Source organism: Podarcis filfolensis (assembly GCF_964270895.1).
Source record: "Podarcis filfolensis genome assembly, chromosome: 14".
NCBI lineage: Eukaryota > Metazoa > Chordata > Lepidosauria > Squamata > Lacertidae > Podarcis > Podarcis filfolensis.
Window position 1 is genome coordinate 5,460,343 of NC_139616.1, and position 27,268 is coordinate 5,487,610.

At 45.3% G+C, this 27,268-nt stretch overlaps 2 protein-coding genes across 3 annotated transcripts in view; both read right to left on the reverse strand.

Annotated features, from left to right (window-relative positions):
* The window catches only part of LIPC (lipase C, hepatic type), a 49,983-nt gene extending 38,226 nt beyond the window's left edge, over positions 1-11,757 (reverse strand). Inside the window, exon 1 of the mRNA XM_083586755.1 lies at positions 11,599-11,757. Within this exon, the coding sequence (XP_083442881.1) occupies positions 11,599-11,683 (85 nt within the window). The 5' untranslated portion in view covers positions 11,684-11,757. The remainder of the gene's footprint in view (positions 1-11,598) is intronic.
* Positions 11,758-21,796: 10,039 nt separating this feature from the next.
* LOC310749569 (tetratricopeptide repeat protein 24-like) overlaps positions 21,797-27,268 on the reverse strand; it is a 38,713-nt gene continuing 33,241 nt past the window's right edge. For both annotated transcript variants that reach the window (XM_083586762.1, XM_083586761.1), the window contains exon 7: positions 21,797-22,156. In XM_083586762.1, the coding sequence (XP_083442888.1) occupies positions 21,998-22,156 (159 nt within the window). In that variant the 3' untranslated portion in view covers positions 21,797-21,997. The remainder of the gene's footprint in view (positions 22,157-27,268) is intronic.

Below are 27,268 nucleotides of genomic sequence, written 5' to 3' on the forward strand. Positions count from 1 at the left end.
CGGTACCTATTGATCTACTTGTACTTTGACGTGCTTTTGAACTTGTAGGTGGGCAGGAGCAGGGACCGAGCAAGGGGAGCTCACCCCGTCGCGGGGATTCGAACCGCCGACCTTCTGATCGGCAGGTCCTAGGCTCTGTGGTTTAACCCACAAGCGCCACCCGCGTCCCTTAATTCCTGGCATAGCATCTCCAAATAAGGCTGAAACCCTGGGGGAGATGCTGCCCGTTAGTGCTGACATTATTGAGTCAGGTGGGCCAACGGTCTGACTCAGCATACAGCTGCTTCCTATTTATGTAGAACCATGAGGACTAGAACCTTACTTTTTAGAGGAAAGGCCAATACCCTCAGTGGTAGAACACTTGCTCTGCATGCAGAAATGCTCAGGTTCAGTTTTTGGCATCTGCAGGTAAGGCTGGGAAAGATTTCCATTTGAAACCCTGGGGAGCTGCTGCCAGTCAGAATCAAGAGTACTGAGCTAGGATGGAGAGAAAACCAGGGGAACTTGGCCATACCCTTGGGACCTTATAGCAGCCCCACCAGGTCTGGGGGACATCAACTGCCATTGGCCAAAAGGTTGGTGCTTTGAGCTTACTGCCCTTGAGCGGGGTGGGGGCCGCTGCTGGGAGGAGGCAGTAAACCTGCCCCCTACTAATTGATCTTGAGGTCTACGCCACTTTGTTTAAAATTTTGGGAAGCAGTTGAGCAAGCCTGGTACAAATTGGCAAGGCTGCCCCACCTAGGGAAAGCCACAGAGTTTCAATGATGAATATCTTTGACTCAAAAAGGCATTGGCTTTGGGGGGTTGACCTTGGCATGCCTCACTGAACAAAAAACAAGATCAAGAACTTCTCTCTCTCTCTCTCTGTCTCTCTCTCTGTGTGTGTTGTTGTTGTTGTTAATTAAATTTCCTGATTTGACTGGGGCATCCTGGAATTACAGAAGCCATCCTAGCTTCTGATTAGATTCTGGGATGTCATGTTTTGTTTCAGTGAGGGCATGGCCCCAGAAGATGTGTGTCCTGATTTTCCTCTATAGCATGTTGGAGGGTATGATATACTTGGTACTCAGACGTTTTGGCTTGGTACTCAGCCTTGGTACTCAGACGTTTTGGCTCGAGAATGCTGCGAACCCAGAAGTAAGTGTTCTGGTTTGCAAACGTTTTTGGGAAGCTGAATGTTTGTTTCGGCTGTTGGCATTGTTTCCAGGGCCAATCAGCCAATCAGAAGCCGCGCCTTGGTTTGTGAATGTTTTGGAAGTCGAACGGATTTCCGGAAAGGATTCTGTTCGACAACCAAGGTACGACTGTATTCCACAAGCCAACCAATTTTATTTTTAAAATGTGTCAGAAGAGAGGTTTCGAAATGTTTTAAATACAAAATTTAATAGAATTGAGAAATAATTGGTTCCATTTCCAAATTGCACTCAGCAACCAAAATCTCCCCTTTTGTCACTTGAGCCCTTCAGATTGAGCCCAGCCCACTGGGACAAGAGCAGCTGAGGACAAGGCTCCCCCACCCCCATCCATATGAATCCCCCCCCCCCAATCTCCAGTCATGGCTCCTTCACACACAGATTGTCAGAGCAGGGTGTGATCACACCTTGGGAAAAGTGCTTCACGCCACGCCACCGTGGGTAAGCGTGAATTGGTCCCATAATTCCCATTGGTACATATTTATATTTCTCTCTCCTGTGTTTTCCTTGATATAAACTCCATGTTGTTAGCCCGGAGAATGAAAATATCCTCCAGCTTTCTGTGCTGTCAATCATTCTAGGAAATGGGCACACAATGTTCATTAAAAACCGTATTATTTCATCAAGGCAAGACATGGGGACTGTAGAGTGGAAATGCTGCTTGTACTGGGGTATTTTCGTTCCTTTTTTTTTGCAGAGGGGGCAGTTTTTGGTTTTTTTAAGCAGAGTTTGAGGCACCTGAGCCTGGAGCCCCACTGCTGGTGTGTTGATTGTTTGACGTAGGAAGTTGCCTTCTACAGCGTCAAGGGTCATCTACACTTCTGTTTGTCTTGTGATTGGCAGGCACGGGTCAAAGAGATTTTTCTTCCAGTCCCTGTCTATCTTCTCTTTTGAGATCCTTCCAATTTCTCCCATTGTTTTGGATATATTGTAGTACTCCAATAATTTGGCAAGCCACTCTATTTTTGTCGGTACCTGGCTGGCTGTTGTGAGATCAGGATGCTGGACTAGATGGTTCCACTGGCCTGATCCTGTAGGCTCATGGTGCTCACCCACCTTAGAGGGTTCTTATGAGGATTACTGTGAAATAATGTGACAGAGCGTAACTATGTTAAAGAGCTGTTTGAAGGCAAAGTGTAACTATTATGTATGAATTTTAAAGGATTTGGAATCTACAGTCATACCTCAGGTTACAGACGCTTCAGGTTGCATTTTTCGGTTTATGGACCGCCGAAACCCGGAAGTACCAGAACGGGCTACTTCCGGGTTTTGGCGGTCACGCACGCGCAGAAGCGCTAAATCGAGCTTTGTGCATGCGCAGAAGCGTCAAATTGCAACTTGCGCGTGCGCAGACGCGCCGCTGCGGGTTGCGAACGTGCATCCCACACGGAGCATCCACTTTATATGTATCCAAGCCTTTTAAAAAAGTGAGGTGGAAAAATGTATCTCCTCCTGGGGCTCTTAATAGTACAACCTTTGGAAAGGAAGCATAGCAAACACTTAGTTAAACATTAATGTATGACCTTTGGTGGTCCCCATCACCTCTCCTTACCCAAAGGTTAATTCCAGTTTATGCAGTCAGCTGAACTAAGTGTTAGAATGATGCATGGACTCAACCACTTCAGGCTTGCTGACAGTGTTGTATATCTGAAGAAAGGAAAGACGTCCCTGATGCATATAAATTTAGCATGTGAAGGAGAAGAGCTCTGGGCTCATTGTCTTCCATACATGCTGTTTTCTTGCACTTGTGGGGCATCAAACATCTCAGCCCCACCAGCCCACAGTAGGCCTTCCAAGAAGACATTGGCACCCAGCTCCGCTGACTGTTTAGAATGGCCGTGAAGAGGTCTGTGTAATGGGCACAAAGAAGGGGGGCAGAATTGTGTCCACTCCTAACTGCCACACACTCATTGGTTCTGCAGACACAGCACATTCTCCACTTAGAAGTTCTGCCATTAGGCATTAGGAATCTGGAGCGTCATATTCTCTTGCAGGACACTGGGGAGGAACTGATGCCAGCAAGTGGAGGAAGGGGGAACAGCTTTCTGGACTTCTGCCTTGGAATCCCACAAGGCTGAGGAGGACGTGATCAAAGGGTTATCTTATTAATCAGAAAGCATCTTTGGACTATGGCCCAGGATCACCCTCTCTTGTCTGCTGCTTTCTTGTTCTGCGGTAGAGCTATGGTTCATCTACGTCTTAATTTAGGAGTCTTTATAAACGAGTGAAGCAAAAAAACACCTCCACCATGGAAGATTTTCCTGTTTTTTACAGCACGCAATGTGCTTCCATTAACTGTGAAATGTTTTGCATGGTTGATTATGGTGTGGTTTCATTCAAAATACAAACATCTTGTTTATATCTGCAGAGTGAGGCTGATCAGCGGAACAGCAGGGCTTCTTGTCGAGAGCAAAACTGCACCTTTTAAGACCCTGGTGGGCAACCTGTGGCCCTCTGCCTTATTTTATGTGACACTCCAGGCAACTGGCAAGAGCAATCTGTCCCTCTCTGGCAGCTGTTGGGTGGGGATCGGGGGAGAGAGAAGGGGAGGCAGGAAGGGAAGAGGTGAGAAGGGTGGCCCTGCCCACCATGGCTGCAGCCCCGCCCAATTGGCAGGCAACCTCTGACAGATTGCCTTCAAGGGAATGGCACCCTCTGCAGGAAAAGGCTGCCCGCCCCTGTTTGGAGTGGAATGCCTTCATGAGTTAACTAGGGCCTGGGGCTACTTGGATCAGCTATCACTCTTTCTCAGGCTTAGTTCCCCATCTGTTAAATGGGCATAAAAGTAACATACCTCACCTAAAGTCTGTAAAACTATGCTGAAATCCTGAACCCAGTTACCTGTGCCTCATTGAACTCCATTTAATTTATATCAGAGCAAATGTGCATCGGCAGCGGTGGAATTGGATACTATGGTGCCCTGTGTGAGGCCAAAATTTGGCAGCCCCACCCCAGCCCTTGCGCCTCCTTCTCAAAGCTGGAAAAGCACTAACTAGGCTTTGGGAAGGAGGAGGGAGGACTCCAGGACCGGAGGACCCCGTCAGAAGCCCATGCCTCCTTCCAAAGCCCAGTGCTTCGCTTATTAGGCTTTGAGAGGGCGCCCCCTTGGCTCAGTGCCCACTAGTACAGTCTTTGTTCATATGGTGCAGCTGTCTCCCACTCTCCTGTCTTTAATGGTGCCCAGTTTTTGGTTCCTGTTGCTCAGCTTGTACCCTGCGAGGGCTGTTCCTGACTAGAAAGAGACACTCTCAGGCCTGGGGAAGATATTAATTCAAGGAGTGTACAGTACTTATTTACTGCTGGGTTGCTATTAAATCCCTCTATTCATAATTAACTAGGGCGAAAACTTCACACACACATTTCTAGTGAGTATTTCTTATTTGCAGGTTTTGGAATAATTGAATTTAGAGCCTGAAGACCAAGGGAGAAATTAAGTCCCTCCATTCATAATTAACTAGGGGGGGAATATTTCACACATTCTAGCTAGTATTTCTTGTTGGCAGAGTTTGGAATAATTGAATGGAGAGAGTCTGAGGCCCTGGGAGGGATGTGGTGGAGGTGAATGGCAAATTCAGCTCCGCTTAATTCAATCCATGTGTCCACCCTGTTTGTGAAAGAGGAAGAGGAGAAGGGAAGGACAGGATGTCAGGTTCTGGGAAATCTCATCCTTCCAATCTCAGCACATTCTCCTGCTACAAAGGGTTTAATGAAAACAAACCAGTCCTCATCTGGCCATAAACGGAGTCCCTGGAGTTGTGATCAGAAGGCGTTCATATTGAAAAGTCCTTTACAATATGGCATGTTCAAGGGTTACATTAATCACAAAAGTCTGCTTAGGCTACTGCCCAGAGGGGAGTCTGCTGTTTCCTGGTACTCCCACAGCGCACTATTCAGCTACTGTTCCAGAGGGGTTTCTTTTTTTTAAAAGAGAGATACATAATGTAAAAAACAGCTGCACCTGTTGTTGTTTTAAAGACATGCAACGCCCTTCATTGCACCCTAATGCCGTTCAGGTAACTGGTAACTGTACCTGGGCCATGGGTCTGCAGAAAACCTCCAGCCTTTGGCACATTTTGAAAAAGGGATGGAAGATGGCAAAGAAACAGTTCCTTTTGCATCACAGGACACACGCCAGGCACTAAGCAAAAGATTATTTTTTGAGTTTCTTAGGCTGTTTGCTTCCAGCATTCATTTCTCCAAGTGCTGCTCTTTCTGTACCCAAAGCAACACTATCATATGGCTGAGCCACTTCTGGGGCCAAATGTCCCACCAGTCCATTGGATGGACTGTTGCTGTGGCCCTATTCTTCTTCCAGCTTGGAGTAGGAAAACACTGGTTACCGTAGTTGTTTATCCACATCAGGCCCCGTCAGAAAATAGTTTACTCAGTGCCACTGGCAAATGGGTGGCCTTCACGAGGAAGCCTTGGCAAATGCCTGGAGCTGGGCCCTTCTGTCACTCTTGCCAGTGATTGCCATGAAAAACGTACTTATGCTGATTGGAAATGGTTGCAGGCAGAACTGCCGGGTGCCAAGCATTTTCCCTGAGGCCCAGCCTAACCTTTGCCAAAGGCGCGGTTTCTCTCTTTCTGAAATGCTAAGGAAGGGGAGAGGATCCCTTTGGAGAAGCCATGTCGTGTCTGTTGTGACGTGGGGTTTGTGATTTCAGCTCTCTTGACATAATATGCTGGAGACAGTTCTGTAGTAACGCTTCTTTATTACAGCAAACAAGACTGAGAACTGAGGAGGGGAGAGCTACATTTATAGGGACAGGGAACTAGCTAGAAAGGATACATTTTGGAGGGAACAATATCAGGCAATCACAGTCCTGCCTTTTGGAGGAAACCAGTAAGACAGAGGATCCAAATACAGCAGCTAAAATGAACCAATAGTAGCTGTACCCTCTGGAACCAAAAGGCAGTTACTTTACCCTAATGCAAATACAGACAACAATAATACAGATATAAAATCCTTTGACTCAATACACAACAGTGTCAACCATTTATTCATTTTGCACATTCAGCACCAGAACACCAAGCTGCAAAATCAGCTCGCAATATACAGGGCAGTGGGGCGGAGAGGAAGCAGAATTCCAGTCTTGTGTTTCCTTCTGGCCGGCATTTCTCATTTGTTTTCTGTCGCCTGGAGGTGCTTTTTAGATAAGTGTTACAGTATCTTGTAAACAGCCCCAGTGAAAGCAGTTTGGCAAAGCGACAAAGAAACCCGAAAACACACGCATGTTTTTAAAACAAAGTCAGTGAAAATTTGGGTGCAATCTTATTGCACCCCCAATGTCTCCCGAACAAACCTTGTAGCTGAGAGTGTCAAGGTGAGGGATTTGCAAGCAACTGTTGCCATGTGAACATGTGGCCTCTTCTGTCCAGGGTTTCAAAGGCTCCATCTTCCGAAACTCCTCCCCTTCCAGATTTCATTTTACAGAGGACTCTCTGGAGTCCTTCAGCAGTGAGGCAAATGCACTCTGAACCTGCTCAGGAGTAGTTCGATCCATTTCTGTTTCCTTTTTTTCCAGAGCAGAACCCTCAAAGCAGGTGCCAAATGTGAGGCAAGGTTTATTAAATATATATAATGCCTCCCACTTTGAAAGCAGCCTCCAGATCAGGGATGGGAAAGCTGTGGACCTACTGATGCTGCAGGACTGAAATTCCCACAATCCCTGACCTTTTGCTGTTCTGACAGGGACTGATGGGAATTGGAACCCAATTCCAGGTTCCTCATCCCCTGTTCTAGTATATATTCAACACTCTTGACTTTGAAACCAGGTGAGGACAGGCTACTGCAGAATTAAAACAACAACAACACATCCAATGTAAATGAGCTTTCCCCACCTCAAATGTGCAAGGAGGGAGGCAGTAATCCTTTCTATTTCCACCTGTGAAATGCCTGTGGGTAATGCTATCTATTTAGCCACCAGCAATATGGAGGAATGGCAAATGCTCAGAATTTCAAAAGTCACCCTACAATTGTTAAGAAGCTGGCGTGGGTTTTTTCCAGGCCTTGGGAAATAATATTTTGAGGCTAGTTGTATTCCATTTAATCCATTTCAGTATACACAAGCAAGGTGGAAGCAAAATCCCCTAACTTTCCTGAAGCCACAAATCTTTAATTGACGCTAAAATCAATTTCTCAGATGTTGTCATGGAGCCAGCATCCTCCTCCCGCTCTTGCTTTTCTTTGCATTTCTCCACCCATCAGAAAAAGAATTCAGCATCTTGACGACTGTGGCACCGGGCAACATCATTCCAATTAACCATAGTGAAAGTGAGTGTGGTATTTGACAAAAGAATGGCTGCCGTTGCTAAGCAAACACTGTTCAGCTATGCCTGTCAGAGATAAAAGCTGGCTGAGAGGGCTGGGTCCAAAGTTCTCATTAAAAGAGCATTACGGGGTGCTGCTGTGCTGCGCTGAGTGGAGAGGTGCCCACCTCTCTTGGCTTTTGGACAGCTCAGTCGCTTGCTTAATGGCTTGTGATGACCGGTGGCTACTCTGAGCAACCGGTATCTGCAGCTTACACGTATCAGGAAGATCTAGGACTGGAAATGCGTGTTCTGCTTGTGTGCATTTGTAGCTGGAGACTGGAGAAATAGCTTGATGCTAGCAGTGAGAAAAGCACTGAATTTCGCTATTGGCTGGAAAAAAGCAGTCTCAGTGGAAACTGCAAGAGTGTGTGCTTTTGTGGGGGTCGATGCTGTTTGAAAGGTCGGCATTCCTAATGGACATGTAAGGTAGTAAAGGCATTCTGGGAAATGATATACAATGAAATGAAAAAAAATGTTTAAAATAACCTTTATAAAGAAACCAGAAGCATTTTTTTAAGGAATTGTAGACAAACCTGGACAGCATCTTAAAAAGCAGAGACATCACCTTGCCAACAAAGGTCCGTATAGTAAAAGCTATGGTTTTCCCAGTAGTGATGTATGGAAGTGAGAGCTGGACCATAAAGAAGGCTGATCGCTGAAGAATTGATGCTTTTGAATTATGATGTTGGAGGAGACTCTTGAGAGTCCCATGGACTGCAAGAAGATCAAACCTATCCATTCTTAAGGAAATCAGCCCTGAGTGCTCACTGGAAGGACAGATCCTGAAGCTGAGGCTCCAATACTTTGGCCACCTCATGAGAAGAGAAGACTCCCTGGAAAAGACCCTGATGTTGGGAAATATGGAGGGCACAAGGAGAAGGGGACAACAGAGGACGAGATGGTGGGACAGTGTTCTCGAAGCTACAAGCATGAGTTTGACCAAACTGCGGGAGGCAGTGGAAGACAGGAATGCCTGGCGTGCTCTGGTCCATGGGGTCACGAAGAGTCGGACACGACTAAACGACTAAACAACAACAACAACAGGTACCAAGATTCCAAAGGAGCAGAAACGACTTTTCATGTATGCTACGACGGCCGCACGGATGCTACTAGCCCAGAGATGGGAAGAAGACAAAGTCCCTGCCAGAGAAGAATGGCAAATTAAGCTGTTGGACTACGCCAAAATGGCAAAACTGACCAGAAGGCTCAGGAACCAAGACAAAACTTTCAAGAAAGAATGGGAAAGATTTATAATTTATTTAAGAGACCACTGTAAGCAAATGAAAACAATAGCAGGATTTTAACAACACTAGTAATGTAACAAATACTACAGATGATATGGATAGACTTAAAATCTGGATGATGAAATAATATGCAGCTGAAATTGATGACAATAGGACCCATGGAGGGGATGGTGGGAAGTCTTGAGATTCAGAGAAATCTCTAAATCTGAGTATGTATTTGATATTATTATAATTTTACACTTGTAAAATCAAATAAAAATTATTTACAAAAAAAAGAAAGAAAGGTTGGCATTCCTAGGCCTAGTGACTACTTTCTGTGGCTCAGCTTGTCTGTTTGCAAATAAGCAGCTTGCACTTTATTAAAGGCTTACAGTGTGTCTTTTTTTACTGACGTGGTTACAGGCCACTCCTGGAACATCCAGTTCTTCATGGAAATGGCAAGCGTGACGCAATAAAGAGACCCGTGTCCCTAAGAGGTTGATTTGGTTCGCATTTTGATACAAACCTACTTCCAGGGTGGCATAACCTTACATTATGTGCTGTATGCGGTCTCCATTTTGATTGTGCTTCCTGCAAATTGCAGAAAATCAACAAGACTAAATTGACCCTCACCAAAACTAGACTTGACCTCTATAGTGTATTCAGCACACAAGTTGATGTTCTATTAGGTGTGCTCTTTTAAGTAGGTATTCCCTTTGCAAGTGGGTGCATTTTTTAAAAAAAGAATTTGCAATATCCTTTTGCAATAATGCCTTTTGCAATGGGACCATTTCAACACATGGTTCAGCAGGACTGCTGTCAAAGGACAGAAGCGAAGGGGCTCCTCTGTTTGCTAGAGGATTGTACATACGGTTTTCATGAAAAACCCCAAACTCAGTACAGTTCGATGACTTGTTTGTAAAGGGGTGACCTTTTCCCTTGAGAAATGGTTTAAGCAGAACTGATTGCTGTGCCAATTACATCACAACCACTGGCAGATTTGAACAGGTAAGATGGGTTATGAGCAGTAATAGAAATTATCAAAACTTTAGCTACAAGGAAGAGATAAAAAATACCAGGGCAGGTGGAGGCTATTCAGAGAAAGCTGGCTGTTCAGATTCGATCCCCATTCCCCCACTCTAAAAGGCTGCTCCTAAACTCTGCTAAATTCAGGTTTCAGACTCATTCCAACTTAAGTGTTTAGGGAAGTTTTAAATGTCTGAAGTTTTATTCCGTTTTTAGTCCTCTATTGGGAGCCGCCCAGAGTGGCTAGGGAAACCCAGCCAGATGGGCGGGGTATAAATAATAAAATTATTATTATTATAAGTGTTGAGCCTGCATAGCTATTACTGCAGCCTCCTATAAGAGCAGGAGAGTGAGAGCAAAAGAGAGCAGGCAATTGTTGGTGCAGGAGTTCAAAACCAAAAAGCAGCCTTTCTGGAGCTGCCCAATGGTCACTTACATCCTGTATTTTAAAAAATTCTCCTGCCAATTTTTTTCCATGCTATTAATTTTTTACTAATATTTCTAGACTGCTGTTCCGCCAATAAGCCTTCAAAGTAAAAAGGTAAAGGGTCCCCTGACCATTAGGTCCAGTCACAGACGACTCTGGGGTTGTGGCACTCATCTCGCTTTATTGGCCGAGGGAGCTGGCATACAGTTTCTGGGTCATGTGGCCAGCATGACTAAGCTGCTTCTGGCGAACCAGAACAGCACACGGAAACACCGTTTACCTTCCTGATTTATCTACTTGCACTTTGACGTGCTTTCGAACTGCTAGGTTGGCAGGAGCTGGGACCGAGCAACGGAAGCTCACCCCATCACGGGGATTTGAACCACCGACCTTCTGATTGGCAAGTCCTAAGCTCTGTGGTTTAACCCACAGTGCCACCCGTGTCCCAAGCCACCACTCCATTCTTGCAGTAGGTATATTCACCTGTGTGTAAGCACCCATGTTGTTATAAGGGGAGGCAATGCAAGGAGGGTCATACAGTCCCAATGTTTTTACAAAGGAAACATAGTCTTCAGAAGGGGCTGTTTTGAGAAGTGATGGTGCAGACATGCTTAACCTGACCCCCCCAACTGCGCTTCCCCCACCATGCTACAAATTGCCACCTCCTCCATCTGTTTCCTCCTCCATCACCACTGTCCAGTTGGCTCCAGGAGTGGTCTGGGCTCTCAGGCCCAGTGATCCAAAATTTGCTCCCACCATGTTGAAGTTGGCCTCCGTCCACTTGGAGACCAAAAAAACACACATTATTTTATAAACCTATTGGTTAAACCAACAGAGCTTGCAGCAGCCCTTCTCACTGTACAATGATCTTACACAAATGGATGTTTTGCCAGGGTCTCTTTGATTCAAAGGATGCTGTGCTACTTCAGGCAACTCAGATGAACAAAAGGGAGCCGAGAATGAGAGCCCAGATGTGGGATTTCCCTTGAGACCACAAATATTACACACACACACACACACACACACACACACACAATTAAACTATTGCAAGCAGATGTGCCCTGCTCGATCCAGCCGTGGCTGGCTTTGCTCAGCTACCTTGAGGTCGCCTAGATTTTCACGAGTATTTCAGTCTTAGTAAAAGAATACTGTACTCAGTTTCCCAATGGTCAGATACTTATGGGTGCTAATATTTTTTCTTTTTCTTTCGCAAAGCCACTTCAGTCTTGTTATAAGAGTTACCAATTCGGGGAGAATGTGAGCCCAATCCTGCCCACCTTGTGCTCAAAGCAGACCCACATTTTTTCGAATTTTCCCATTATCTGTCCTCGAACAGCATCTACCATTTACTCAGCACTGCCACAGCGCAGTTTCCACAAATGCATGTTAAAAATCTGGAAAGTTGGCAACTCACCTTTCTTCTTCCTGTTCTTTGGAATCTCAGGACTAACAGCAAGGCAGAAAAGGAACAGAAGTGAAAAGATCAGGAAGCTTCTCATCTCTTTGCCTTTTTACACAAGAGAGGCTGCTTTCCTGCGTGATGTGGGCACAGGAAGGAAAGAAATAGCCCCCCCCTGCTCATCAATACATAGTGAGGATCAGCAGCTCATTAATGATTAACCTCTAAAATGGAGTTCAGTGTCTCCCCCTCTTTGGCCCCAAAGAAACATCACCTTAATCTGAGTTGGTCTTTTCTTTTAGGCCTAAAAGCACAGAACCACCCCTAGCCTAACCCCAGACCATAACGGAACTAACCTTTTATGGTTTTTTTGAACTTTGATCAATTTTGCACAGATCAAAATGTGAGGTTGTGTGTTTTGTTTTATGAAATACTGTGGTAGTTCACTCAGTTTTGGTAGATCTTAGTCCAAACATATTGCAAAATGGGTACAGGAAATGAAGCCTGTCCACCCCCCCTTCTCTGAACTATATTGTGATAATTTCCACCCTCCCTTCCCCACAGGTGGGCGGTGTTAAGTTGTGGGTGAACACATCAGACGACACAGCGATTCTTCAAACAGCTCTTGTTTATTCACAGGCCAGAACAGAACTGAACTGAAGGGTTCAGCCAGCCTGCTTATATAGAGCTCCACTACAACGCAACTGTAACCATTTTCTGTAACTATCCAATCACTGAACGTCACTTTCAATCCCTTATTTGCATATGTGGGCCTGAGTGAAAACTATCTACAGCATCCCCCTGCTGGCCCAGGATGAGAACTTCAGTACATAATAGGCGGGGTTTGCGGCACCAAGCGAGGGCTCACCTGGGCGGGTGCCTCCCACCTGCTTGGTCTGGCCTTTGACCCGCCCTCAGTCAGGGAGGACAATGGACGGCTGGCTGGGGGTGGGGTAAAGGCCAAAGAAAAGAGGCTGACCCCTTTTGTCCAAGCTTCTTTTGGTTTTTTTCCTTCCAGGATCAAGGCAGGGGGCGGGGGATGCATTCATGCTCCCTCCCATGCGGCAGCGTTTGCAGGGCCCGTTAAAGGGCAAAAAACCGGGAGTCCCTGGCCCTAGAGCGGCGGCATGAAGGTCAAACTCCTGGGACAAGGTCAGTGGAAGGGCATGCTGTGTAAGTTTGTGCTTTGCAGTCCCCTCTCACTGGACCTCATCTGCCTGCGTATCCTCAGCCAGACGGGCTGAGAGGGTTACCTGCCAAGGCCTATGCCAAGTTTCCCACTTCTGAAGCTCAATAAAGTTGTGGCCAATTTGAACCCATACTCTGGTCTCTTGTCTCATTCTTTGGGGAAAAGGGTAGGCACCACAGACAGGGTTTAGCGTGTGTGCCCACAAAGCTAAGCAGAGTGGTGGACACGGGTGTAGCTAAGGGGCGGGGGGCAGCTACCCTCCTAGATCAAGGAAAACAATAGAAATACTTAACTAACTGACCAATCACATCGGTTCTGCCCTCCCTAACAAAATTCCTAAAGGTAAAGGGTCCCCTGACCATTAGGTCCAATCGTGGCCGACTCTGGGGTTGCGGCACTCAGCTCGCTTTATTGGCCGAGGGAGCTTCTGGGTCATGTGGCTAGCATGACTAAGCCGCTTCTGGTGAACCAGAGCAGCACACGGAAATGCCGTTTACCTTCCCGCCGGAGCAGTACCTATTTATCTACTTGCACTTTGATGTGCTTTTGAACTGTTAGGCTGGCAGGAGCAGGGACCGAGCAACGGGAGCTCACCCCGTCGCAGGGATTCGAACCGCCAACCTTCTGATCGGCAAGTCCTAGGCTCTGTGGTTTAACCCACAGCGCCACCCGCGTCCCACCTGACAAAAGTCCTGCCCCCCCCCCAAATCCTGGCTCGCCCATGGTGATGGAGGTGGTGAATCTAGGAAGAAACAGGGCAGGATGCAATGATCTCTCCATGTTGGTTCTCTCCGTTTTTCATTTTTCCAATATTAAAATTCAGTTCACCAAATTTCTCCAGCAATTTGCAGATTTAAATCCTCGTGAAAATTCATAATCCTTTTTTGATATGAATTTCTCCTGATAAACACGTTTTTTGTACGCAGTTTTGACTAACGGTCACATTTTTGGCAGCATTGTCCCTTGTTATGACGCATCTTTGTAAACATTGTTCAGCTAGAGAAGTAATTTGCAGCAATAAAACATAATACCATAATACAAAGTTATTAAAAAGTTAAAAACAGGCATCCATTAACCAGTGTGGAAGGATGGATTTTTAATTGCATGTGGAATATCAAGGTTTTCAGCAAGCATTAAAAAGTTGTCACCTGCTGAATCTCTACTGGTAGAGTATTCCACAGGACTGATGACACTAAAGGTTCGGTTTCTTGATGTTGTCAAATGAGCCTTGCCAACTTGGAGAGCGACCAACGATGTTCCTGCTGACTATCTCAGTTATTGAGCTGGGATATAAGTGTTGATCCCTAAGGCCCCTCTGTGTGTGACACTGATTTTAGTAATTGTCCTTGTGCTTTATGCTTTTTATGAATTACTTGCAAGCAGCCTTGATTTGATTTTATAAAGAAAAGCAGGGTGTACATTTAAAACAATATATAATAGGGCTGGGCGATATATCAATATATTGTCCAAAACTGGTTTCAAGTCTGTATGATACTGGTTTCAATTTTTTTGGCCTGGCAATATATTGTGAATCATGGTGTGTGTGTGTGTGCTATGCAAAAATCACAACATGCAAAAAAACCGTGAAGTCAGCCAATGCCTCATATTTCAGACATTGTGGTATTTCGGTATATAGTGATGGTTAGCTAGTGATATATCACAACGTTGAAAATCAGATATTGCCCAGCCCTAATATAAACATAAAACCAGTTGGCAATGGAAAAAGCTGCTGAGGGCCTTTTTCAGCAGAGGTTTTGAAACTGAGGCTGGAAAAGGCAGAATATGGTGCACACCCCCTCGGTGTCTGCTTTTGCCAGACTGACCAAAACAGGGATCTGGGTGGGGAAAAGTGGTTTTTCTGAAGATGTAGTGACGTTACGGAGCAGGGAAAAGCTGTAGGCTAGGACAGACACCAAGGACGATTCCAGATAAGATGTTTGCACACCTTCACAACAGGAAAATCTATAACCAGGTCAGAAGGAAACAATCCTGCACAAGGGGTGAGGGAGGGAATGCCATCAGTAAGAGCCCTGATGGGTCAGGTCCTAGCCTGACACCCATAGAGACCAGCCTGCTGTAGAGAAAGGGGCCATGCCCTGCTGCCCTTGCCTAATGCTTTCTGGCATAATTCCATGCTGCTGCAGAACAGTCACACCCAGGGCTTTGTGCAAAAAGTTAAGATAAAATTTTGCGGCTGTTCTTCAGCCGGTATGAAGATGGATTGATTGATTATTTAATTTCTATCCTGCTGAATGCATTTAAAATGTCTTTAAGTGGTGTACAAAAAACTGAAGCAGCAACAGCTAAGTTAAAAAAAATTACAAAAACACAGTTGCATATGAAAATGTTACATTAATTCAAAGTTACACACACACTCATTTTCATTCTGACACACCCTCCCTCTCAGTCTCTGGGTTCTCACCAAGGGTCCAAACAAGCTCTCAGCTCACCCACAAAAATCTCACGACAAGAAGAGTTCCTGGAAACAGCAGACATCACCCTGGTCTCCTGCTCTAAACTTGCTTTTTATCGGCACTCTCCACACCCAGTTCCAGGTGCAGCAGGTTTGCTGAGTTTCCTTGGGGGTCCAAAGGATGGGGAAAGGGCCCCCCTCCACTCACAGCTCTTGCTTCACCCTCTGCCCTCTCCTCCTCCAGCTGCAAAGTGCAAATTAGCCTAAGGATATCCTGAAAGTAATTTTATTAGTTACAAGGGGGAATGTGGAATCCGCTCCCACAAGAGGTAATAATGTCCATCAATTTGGGTTGCTTTAAAAGAGGATTAGACAAATCCACAGAGGATAACAAGGCCATGCTCTGTCTCCAGTGTTGGAGGCAATGTGCCTCTGAATGCGAGTTGATGGGAATCGCGGGGGTGTTTGTGTGCTGCTGTTGTGATCAGGTCCTCTTTGGGGCTTCCCATTGAGGCATCTGGTTGGCCAGTGTGAGAACAGGATGTTGCATTCGATGGGCCATTGGCCTGATCCAGCAGAGCTCTTTTTAGGTTCCATTTGCTATTTACCCTTCCCAGGTTACTGGGGGCATTTGCAAGTCTGTGTGTGTACATCCTGCTATGGGTGTGAGGTGTAACACAATGGCTATGGATGATTGATGAAATTGTGGATGGTTGATGAAGGTTGCAGCCAGTGGGCCCCCCGATGCAGCTCACAGATGGCACTTTGCCAAGCCCCCCCTCAAACCTGTAGATGACCCTAATTTTGGGGCCAACTCTGAGATTCTTTGAGCTCCTTGAGCCATCCCCCTCCTGCTGCCTTGGGATCTGCTCAGCTCCTTCCTCTGCACATGACACCAGCACAAAACACACACACACACCTATGGATTTCAGCTGGGTTACCATTCTGATGGTGTCCTGGTTCCCATTTTCCCTTCATCCTTGTGGAATTCCATAGCCAAGCACATCACAGGACTGTGGGGATGGTGCTGTTGGGGTCTATGGGCAAACATCCACATATTTTGTAGTCACTTGTGACGTTTGGACGGCCATCAGCAGACAGGCTTGCAAGATTCATGACTGTGCTCCAGAGAGAATTTATGTATCTCCACATTGCAAGCCACAAACGCATAAGTCTCCCTCTGTTGTTGCTGCTTTTGACAAGGCTGTGTTCTGCCCCCTCCTGCCTTGGTTGCTGGCTTGTTGCAGCGTGTGTGTTTTCAAGGGTCTGCTTCTTCTTTCCCTTTAAAGTAAAATAAAAAACGACCCTCTTCTCTATTTGATGTACATGAGTAATTCCAATTAATTTTAATGTGCACTCATCAAGTGAAGAATGACCAGCCTACAGCAAAACACTGTTGCTCAATGGAATTGGGTTTCTGCCCATGTCCCTTGCTTCATGGATCCAAATTGTGACTGAACCAGCAACTCCTGGAACTGTGATTTTGATTCTTGGGTGCCTGGATGTTCTTCTTTTAGCTTTGGAGTATGGGAGGCAATAATAAAAATATCATTTCTAGGATTCAGACACTAGGAGAGGATATATTGTTTAGGTATTATCCTTCCATGCTCATGTTTGTGAGATCAACAGAGTGCCATCCTTTGAAGTTAAAACTTGGAAGCTAAGACAAGGTTTATTTAACCTTCTACTACAACAATCCAGAGAGACTGGATATTCCTGGTATTACCCCCTTTCTCCCCCTTTAAAACAATAATGACACAAACATGGTTATTAAAAAATAAAAAGATTTAAAATACATATTGCAGGTCTTGAAGTAACAGTTTAAAGCAGCAAAAGGAAGGCAGGTTTAAAACTACTATCTAAGTTACAAAAGTACAAAATGTAAGTTCAAAAATGGTGTCTGAGCTTAGACACGCACATGTGGTCAGCCTGCCAACATTATTGAAGAAAGATGCAATCAGGATGTCTGTAGTGTTACAGCTTCCTGCCAAAGCAGACAAAGGAAATGATCTTACAGAGTTCTCTCTAGCAATTTTTACAAGAAAGCTCTATGGATCTCAGTCTTTTCATGCGCTCATCTGCCAAAGCAGGAATTGTTGGTTTGACTGCACAAATGTCCCTCAACTAGTCCCTCCCATTTTAACAATTAAGTGCAGGATTTCGTGTCTCTTTGGATCATCACCACTCAAGTAACTCTCCCCCCTTCTCCCCAGTCAGGACCTGGGAATGTAATCTTGGTGCAGGAGTCCCAGAACATCTGGGACAGACAATGGGGCCAGTAGTACTCTGGTGGAGCTTTGCAATGAAAGTGACAGTGTTCTAGGGAGTGGGGTTGAAATGAAGAAGTTATGGGGAGCAGTGGCATATTGTGAGTTGCCAGTGCCTGGGGCAGGGGAAGTGTTGCGCCCCCTGGTGGACTGGTCAGCCAGGGTAGAGGGATGCCCTGGGTGGGGTGCACGTGGAGCCCGTGCAGAGGGCGAACACGGAAAGCAGCCTTGGCGCTTCTGACATGTGTCAAGACATGCAACCTCTTGCCCTGAGAGGTTTGCCTCCCCATAGCTCTGGAAGGTGGCAGGAGCTCAGGCCAGAGGGAGCCAGTTGCACCCTCTCAGATTTGTGCCCAGTTCAGTCACCCCTTTTGGGGACCCCCACATTATGCCACTGATGGAGAACACTAAGGAGGAAAGACAGGCCTCGTGCCACAACTGTTAATTATTTCATCCTGAATTGCATAGTTCAGTTCCAGACATAATCCTCTGTTACACCCCTTGCTTTGCTGTTTGTATCACTTACCACTTTACAGTGCCAAATATTATTCCCTAAAATTGCTTTCCCCAACTGGTGCCCTCCAGACATTTTGGACTACACGTGCCCTCAGCCACAGCCACCCTTAACATCCTTTTTATATGGTTAACTTAAACATTCTCTTAATTTGCTGAGTCCCTTCCAGCTGCTAAATTGTTCCTCTAAAGCCCCCACCAGAGCAAGCAGGGTGTCCTTTCTAGCTAGTAGCCACCAGTCATCAAAAGCTATTGAAAAAGTGTATAGCTATAGTGAGGCATCTGATCATAGCCTGCATTTTTATCAAGGCTTATATTTTGATCAGATTCCTGTATTCCAAAAATGAGCTTAAATTCACATGTTTCTTTCGAGATGGGAAACCAGCAGGCAAGGTCTTTGTCGCAGGCAAGGTCTTTGTCAGAGGCCCCTTTGGTTTATTGCGGTCATAAAACAGGCTGGGAGCAAAAGGTCACACTGACCATACAAATTATAGAATACAATCAATCAAGGTTGCAAAAACAATTAATTACTGTGCCTCCCATTAAACTTGAGCCACATCTTCCTAAGGTTAAAAAGGCAAGAGCTAATACAAACAGCAGCTGGCTAGGGAAGAGGCCTCTCTCTCTCTCTGAAGCTGCTTTGAAGCTTCAGAGAATTTAGAAAACTTATAGAACTTAGCTTTTACTAAGTTCCTTTTTACTTAAGAAAAGGTCTTTGCTTCTAAAAATCTATATATGTTATGTATGAAATATTGGCTTAAATGTAATTATGCAAAGGATTTAGAAAGTAAGAAATTATAGAATCATAGAAGAGTTGGAATAGACCACGAGGGCCATTGGGTCCGGACCCCTGCCAGACAGAGAGACGCCATCGGAGCACTCCTGACATATGGTTGTCAAGTCTCTGCTTAATGACCTCCAAAGAAGGATAATGTGTGGGAAGGTGAACAAAAAGATCTGTTCAGATAAAATTAGCCATCATCTGTTTTGGAGTGAATAGGGCAATAGGGCAAAAGATGAAATGTTAGTTAAGGCGCCTAGTCTAGGGCAAAAGGTTATCTGGTAATTAAGGTGCCTTGTAGAGGTTAATGGCTGTTTGCCAATTATAAATAGAAGGAAATATAGCTCTTTGTCTCCCATAAAAGGCAATAGGAAATGGGTGTATCTTTTATGATTGGTTCTAGCAAACAGCCAATAGGAATTTTAACCAGGCTGATTGGACAGAGGCAGCCAAAGGAGGAGCAAGGGGGCTGAGCTGAGGGAATATAAGTGCTGGCCATAATGACAGGAGGCCAGGACAGAGCTTGGTAACCTTATACCACTGTGCCTCACATTTATTTGTCTGACAAATAAATTATTATTTTAATTTCTCTATTGCTGCGTTGAATATTTCATTCCAGCTAAGCATTAACCACAAGCAGGGTGCTACAATAGAGCTTGGGGTACACCAAAACACCTTGTAAAACAAGAACTGTGTTGCTTGCCTGCCCAAACGATGGACATTTTTCTAACATACCTCTTGAAAAGAGCAAGTTTTTTTTAAGTCCTTGCTTAGAGGCATATGAAAGAATGCAAAATGTATTTTATTCAGCACCAGGTGGGGACCAATTAGAAGAGTTCCTCTTCTTCACACACCAAAGCCAAGTTTTAAAGGTAACAAATTTGGTTTCATTTAAGGCCTAGCTTGCAAATTTGAGTCCCTGGATCACTCTCCCCAGAGATGGAGACTGCATACATTTCAAGCTCTCTTCCTTTCCTGGCCTTTCCCCAGTGGCACCCCCTTCGCCCACTGACGCCACTGTCTGAGTTGTGAGAATCTGTGATTGCCAGAAGGCTGCTCTTAATCAGGCCCCCCATCTGCTCCCAGGCTAGTGTGCCAATTAGAGGCAGACCTGCACGTCCAAAATGAAAGGTGCACATTCGTGATTAGCGGAAAGAGCATGGCTGGAAGGTGGATTCTATCCTGCCCAAAGCACCACTTAAAATATATTGAAGTTGGGTGAAAATACAAAAGAACTAGCTGGGGAAGCCCAGCGCTCTCCTCTTCACCTCTCAGATGGCAACAGATGGTGCCCTAAGGGAGAGCAGTACTCTTAGTTTGCCGCCACGAACGTTAACGTTTGCTAAAGGAGAACTAAAAAGGGAGGGAGAAAATTGGCTTGTTACCTCTAAACTCTGTTCTGAAGTCATCTGAGGAGCTAGGGGAGAGGTTGGTTGTTGTGCCTTTTTGCAGGGGGGCACTGAATATGCCCTGGGGAAATTTGGCTCTTCAATAAGTGGAATTAAATGCCCCCCCTCAGTCACGCAGCATTGTCAGGTTACAGCTGCTGCCCATCTGCAGGACCCACCTGGAGGCATTCTGTCCAGGACCCCCTAAATCTGGGGCTGGCTGTGGGTGAAGAAAGTTCTCCTGTATCATTACCTGGTTGACAACAAGTGACGCCATTGTTAAAGTGTTAAGTTGTGGGTGAACATATCAGACGACACAGCAATTCTTCAAACAGTTCTTGTTTATTCACAGACCAGAACAGAACTGAACTGAAGGGTTCAGCCAGCCTGCTTATATAGAGCTCCACTGCAACGCAACAGTAACCATTTTCTGTAACTATCCAATCACTGAACGTCACTTTCAATCCCTTATTTGCATATGTGGACCTGAGTGAAAACTATCTACAGCATCCCCCTGCTGGCCCAGGGTGAGAACTTCAGCACATAACATAAAGCATCTGCACTGGCTGCCTATCTACTACTGAGCTAGGTTCAAGGTCAGGGTTGGCCCATCCCATTTCACCACCTGAGGCAAAATGGAGATGTGCTGCCTTCTGCCCCCCAGTTGCCCCACCACTTCTGCCGCTGGCTGAATGCCCCTCGCTCTTGCTGAGCTTGGCAGGAGAAGGGGGCATTCTGTAAGGCCTTGCCACTTGTCTTCTCTACCCCGGCGGTAGGGAAGATGAGCAGTGACATCATGTGCTGGAACGCCTCCCTCTTGCTGAAACTTGGTGAGAGGCGGGCGTTCCACCAGTGGTGGATGTGGTGGGGTGGGCAAGGCAACACCTCTTGCGTTTCCACTGCTGGAGTTGGCTGCTTTGCATTTATTTACAAAGCCCAGAACAACCTAGGTCCAGGGTGCCTCAGGAACCACCCAAACCCTCATATCCCAGCTCAGTCTCCAATATCATCTGCAGGAGCATCATTGGCTGTTGTCCGTGGTAGCAAGGCTCATTTGACAACAACAGGGAGCCAAGCCTTTAGTGTCCTTGGGCAAGTCCTGGGGAACTCTGCCAACAGAGATGCAGCAGGCGCCTTCTGTGGCAACTTTTAAACACCTGCTGAAGTAGGGTCACCATATATCAAAAAGTGAAAATCAAGACACAAAAATTGCCATACATCCGCATTTTCCCAGACATTTAAGCAATTTCCACCTGGACACTGTTTCCAATGACCGAATCTTGGCTATGTCTGGGAAATTCCGGACGTATCACAACCCTGTGCTGAAAACATTTCTGTTCCATCAGGCTTATACACACAATTCAGCATTACAGTGGTACCTCGGGTTAAGAATTTAATTCATTCTGGAGGTCCATTCTTAACCTGAAACTGTTCTTAACCTGAGGTACCACTTTAGCTAATGGGGCCTCCTGCTGCCACCGCCACATGTTTTCTGTTCTCATCCTGAAGCAAAGTTCTTAACCCAAGGTACTATTTCTGGGTTAGCGGAGTCTGTAACCTGAAGCGTCTGTAATCCGCAGAACCACTGAACATCTTACAATATTAGCTTATTTCCTATTTTAACTTTTTAATATAGTCTTTATTGTATGGTTTTATGTGCAATTGTTGTAAACTGTTCTTTTTTCAACGAATGGGGTATATACTGTAGGTATTTTTATAAATCAAATATTAAAAAAAGAGGGGGGGGGGGGAAAGGAACTGCTCAGGCTGTCTGCCCTGCTGAGCCCCAACTTGTCAGATCTGGGATTCTTCAGGTTTGTGTGTTTTTTCTTCTCTGTTCCAGGAAGAGGACTGAAGTGAAACCTACAACGTCAGGGACCGTTTTCTTTTGAAGCTGCCTTGCTTGTTCACCTCTCTTTCTTCAAACAGGAAAAGATCTGAGAGGCCTACGAGAGACAAGGGCATTGCTCCACTCGCTCCAGGTGCAAAGGCAGGGCCCCCTTTTTTCTGATAACAGGGGTTCTGTTTCAGGAAGAGATTAATAACAGTTTGTACAGCAAGTACAAGCCAGGCAGGGCTGGCTGCAAAAGTGACGTCTTTGCAGATGAGGTGTTTGAAAGTGGGTTTCAAAGAAGATAAATAAAGAGGCAGGAAGGAGCTTGAAAAGCGATCCGTGTTTGAGGGCTGTTTTGATGGTGCCACTTCAGAGACAAAACATTTAGGAGAGCAAACCCCAAATCTCAGCCCAGAGAGGAGGAAGAACAAAGGCATCTGAGGACAAAGCCCTAAAACACAGCCCAAGTCTGAAAAGCAAATTTGAAATGAAGTTGGAATTTGTAAAATGTGCAAAGTGGCTGGAGAATCTGGAGCCAAGCAATGAAAAGGGGCTTCTACAAAAATCCACGAGGGAGCAAATCATGTCTGGTGGTGGTTTTATGGTTCAATGCATCAGTGAATGCTTAGATGTAGGGGGGGGGGGGACATGGCTTGCTACAGCATACATAATTTGTGACAAAAAAAGCACTGCGCACAGACAGCAGATATTTTGTGACACAAAAAATGGACCCATCCGCACTACACATTTAAAGCAGTATCACAGCACTTCAGAAAGTCACGGCTTTCCTCACAGAATGTTTGGAACTGTAATTTGATAAGGGTTAGGGTTGTGGCAGAATTATAGTTCTGCAAAGTCTCCAGAGAACTCTCAGCACCCTTACCATATTACACCTCCCAGGATTCTTTGGGGGGTGCCAACCCTTATGTCAAATTTAAACACTGCCACAGCAGTTAATTGACAAAGTCTAAAATACTTCCCCCTCACCCCAGATTCTCAGGACTGCCAAGCCGAGAAGAAAAACCCTGTGTGTCACAAAACTGTACAGGCAACTCCCAATTTACATGGGGTTTATGTTCTCTCCTTCCTTGGATGTTTGTAAGCAGAGATTGGATGGCCATCTGTCATGGATGCTTTAGCTGAGATTCCTGCCTTGCAGGGGGTCCCTTCCAACTAGAAGATTCTATGATTCTATATACAGATAATTTTGCATGGCAAAATATCCCAGTCTTCATAGTTTAATATTTTCAAGCTTCTGCCTCCTTTTCCTTCCGTCTCTCTCTCTCTCTCTCTCTCTCTCTCTCTCTCTCTCTCTCCCCCTCCCTCTCTGTGTGTGTTTGTGTGCAAGCTCACAATTGTGTTACAATTTTATTATGGTGGCTACTTACTATTTAGATAAAAGGTTCTATGCACTTGAGACTTGGGGAATGTGAAGTTCCTCTCCACATGCAGAATGCAGATTTAGCGTCAGCTCTTCCCTTGCCAGTTTCCCTGATTTGGGGAAGAAACAGGCACATCATAGCACATTTGCCTTTGACATGAAGCCTGTTTTAGGCCTAATGAGATCTTAAGGGCTTCTTACGTTGAATTATTTTTTCACTTGAAAATCTTTCTTGTATATAGTGCCAGATTTAGGGTGCTATGGACGATTCCCTTACACAGGGCACCAAGCCAAAGGGGTGAAAAATTGTGAAGATTCATAATTGAGACGATCCATTTGGGGGCACTGAATTTTGGTCTGACATGGGGTGCCATGTTACAAAAGATGATCAAAGTCCGCCCCTGGTGGGATATTGTTGTTATATAAATGGGCCAAATGTGGACATTTCTGGCACTGAGGCAAAGAACTAAATCAGGTGAGCAACTTGTGGCCCTTCTGATGTTGTTGGACTACATCTCCCATCAGCCTCAGCATACTGATGACACTTCACTCCAATCCCTGCATGGGGATTCCTGGGTTCTCTCTCTCCCAAAGCTTCTCCTTCCTGGGTCCTCTTCCCATGTCTCAGCCTGCCACACAAAGCTATTCCTGTTTTTAGAACCTCTTTAATCTCATCTAAGCAGACGGCTTCCCTTCTCTCACAGGAAAAGAACAGCAAACACCGTTGGTGTTTAATTGCCTGAACAGGTGGAATGTTGATGCACATTCTTTGCCATTGCACTAGCTCAGCTGCTCCACATCAGTAGGTTCATTGCCACCAGCACCATACAATATAGATAAGCTGGCATAAAGTAAAAGGTTATTGCCTTGGCTGTTCTTGCAGATCAAAGGAATGCAAATGTGGTCTAAGGTGCCTTTAATGTTTTTGGTATGCACATCAGTCAGTCATCTGTATGGCGAGCTCACTTGAAAAAGAGCTCCTTGCTTCAGGCTGGCCTCCCAGGGTGGAAAGTCATAGCCATCTGAAGCCTTCGCGTGGCTTTTTGCTACAGCTTCATTACGTCTGACGAAAGAAATAGCCGTGCTGTATCTCTGAGCGTGTGGCGTGTCTTCAGTGAGAAAGGACCTTTTTGCCTAGGTCCAGGTTTTCCTGCAACCTGCTCTGTAGGATGCATGGGCTTTTTCAGTGTACATATATCATCAGTGCAGTGGAGGAACCCTGGGGTGGGAATTTACCTTTGGGGGTGAAGTCCAAGCAGTCAGGTCTGGGGAAAGAATGTATTTTAGTCACGTCAAATTCATCCTGTGATGGTGAACCAATTCTCTGCTTAATTATAGTCCCAGCTGTAAATATTAAAGCATCAGGCCTGCTTCGTTTCACAAAAGTACCGTATTTTTTGCTCTATAAGACTCACTTTTCCCCTCCTAAAAAGTAAGGGGAAATGTGTGTGCGCCTTATGGAGCGAATGCAGGCTGTGCAGCTATCCCAGAAGCCAGGACAGCAAGAGGGATTGCTGCTTTCACTGCGTAGTGATCCCTCTTGCTGTTCTGGCTTCTGAGATTCAGAATGATTTTTTTCTTGTTTTCCTCCTCCAAAAACTAGGTGTGTCTTGGCTTCCGGAGGCGGCGCCAACGGCAATGGCGGTCTCCTTCTAGCTCGGAGGGAGAAGCTTCGCGGAAACCGGGTCTGTCCGCTATGGCGAAGCGGAGACCCTTGTGAAAATCACAGGCAGGAGAAGCCTGTGACCGTGGGACTCGGCGGGCACCTGCAGCGCCCCCCGGACTAGCGAAGGGACCCCGTAAGGGGCTCCGGAGCGCAACAGGAGTTTGGCGCGGTGCTGAGAGTCGATCGCTTTTTCCGTGGGGTGAAGCCGCATAGCTGTTGCCGGAGAGCGCTGACCTTTTTCCTGTGACAATTCGGCTGCTAAACAACTACCCGTGAGTAGGTGAAGTTTAAGAATTGGGACTTAAAAGAGAAAAAAAAAGGATTAATTCGGCACTGAAGCGGGAAGGTGTAAACAGGAAGTCCGCCTTTCCATTTTTTGTACACAGTTCAAAGCAAAGACTCTTTAAGCTAAAGACCTAGAGAGCGGTGTTATAAAAGCTCCAAATCCGAACATCAAAGTAAAAGAACTCCCCCCCCCCCAGGCTATTGGAGAGGGGGGGGAGAGGAAAAAGTGACTTTTTTACTTCTGGAAAAAATAGAGACAATTATCTAACTCCTGGGAACGGACTGCCAGGTCCACTAGAATTGTTGCACTGCGTGTCGCACTATTTATAGACAATGTAACTTTTTAATGGTTAACTCTGCAAAGGAGATACTTGTTGAAGGTCTTCTCTGGACTTGAAACTGTTGCTTGTTTTCTTGAGGGGGACTTAGGAAAGTTGGAAAAGATTCTTTATTGTAACTTTAATGACTGCTACAGTGTCCCCCTAGAGGAAAATTGAAACTGCACACCCAGCTGGGGGATTTTTCCATTCTTGACTTTGGGGATTTTCCACGGTAAGACTTGACCGTGGGATCGACCTTGATTCATAGACAAAAGTGTGATGACTGATAGGACAACAAGATCGGGCAAGGCTAGAGTGCAGCAGCCCAGCACAGTTTCCCAGCAACGTAGATCATCTGTTCCCGGCCCTCCTGTGACACAGGGGGAAGATTTTGCACAAGCTGGGTCAAAAGGAATGGCTTCAGAAGGGGATTTTACTTCTGTGTTAAATAAAATTTATGAAAAATTGGAAGGCCTAAGCAAACAAGTTACGGAACAATCAACTAAAATAGACAGGAATACTGCCAGCATTAATAATCTGGGACAGAAGGTGAATTCCAATACAGAATCTATTGAAAAATTGCTGGAAGAATCTGCGTCTAATCGAAAAATAGCTGAGGAAGCAAAAGAAAAAGCAGTGGCTGTAGAGGAAGAAATAAAACCTATGCGCAAACAGATTGGGGACCATCAGTCACTTCTGTCTATGATTGAACTGAGGGAGAAACAGACCAATCTGGGGATCAGGGCAGTACCGGAATTTGAAAAGGATAACCTAAGTGACTACCTTACGCAGGAATTTGGAAAATTTTGGAATTTGGAGGTGGAGAAAGATTTTAAGATAGTAAGTGCGTTCAGACTTGGAAGAGGAGGGAGAAAAAACAGGGTGAGAGACTGTTTGGTTACCCTCCGAACGAAAGAAGAGAGAGATAAAATACTGAGTGCGCACTTCCAGAAGACTTTGGAGATCAACGATTCGAGAGTGGAGATTTTTAAGGATATACTGAAACATCTATTGGATCTTAGAACCAACTACGGAGATCTGGTGGCCCTACTGAGAAGAAACAGAATTGTTTTTAGGTGGGAATTCCCCCAGGGACTATCTTTTACCTTTAAAGGGAAAAAGTTCAAAATAAGATCAGTGGAAGATAAGGGAAAATTTTTGAGAGACCACGAAGAAGACCTGCAAAAAGAAGTACTAGAAGAGCTAAGAGCTTTAAGATCAGGAGTACTAGACATAGTACCACCACCTTTGGGATTGGACAAACTAAAAAAAGCGATACCACCGTCAGAACAAGAAGAACTTTTGGGAGCAGTTGGAGGAGAATAGAATAACCACACTATGTCTCTGCAATTATTAAGTTGGAACATTCATGGATTTAATTCCCCGGAGAAGAGGAAGAAAGTCTATCATTTATTGAAAAAGGAACAATTGGACTTAATTTGTTTACAGGAAACTCATGTGATAAGGCTTCACAGGAAAGTACTGATTAATAAAAGATTGGGTCAAGAGTTTATTTCATCGGACAAGGTTAAAAAGAGAGGAGTTGTTATTTATGCCAAAGAGAGCCTATCACCGAAATTTGTTTTTAAAGATGAACAAGGAAGATTTGTGGCAATTGAGATTCAATCACAAGGAGAAAAATTTCTGA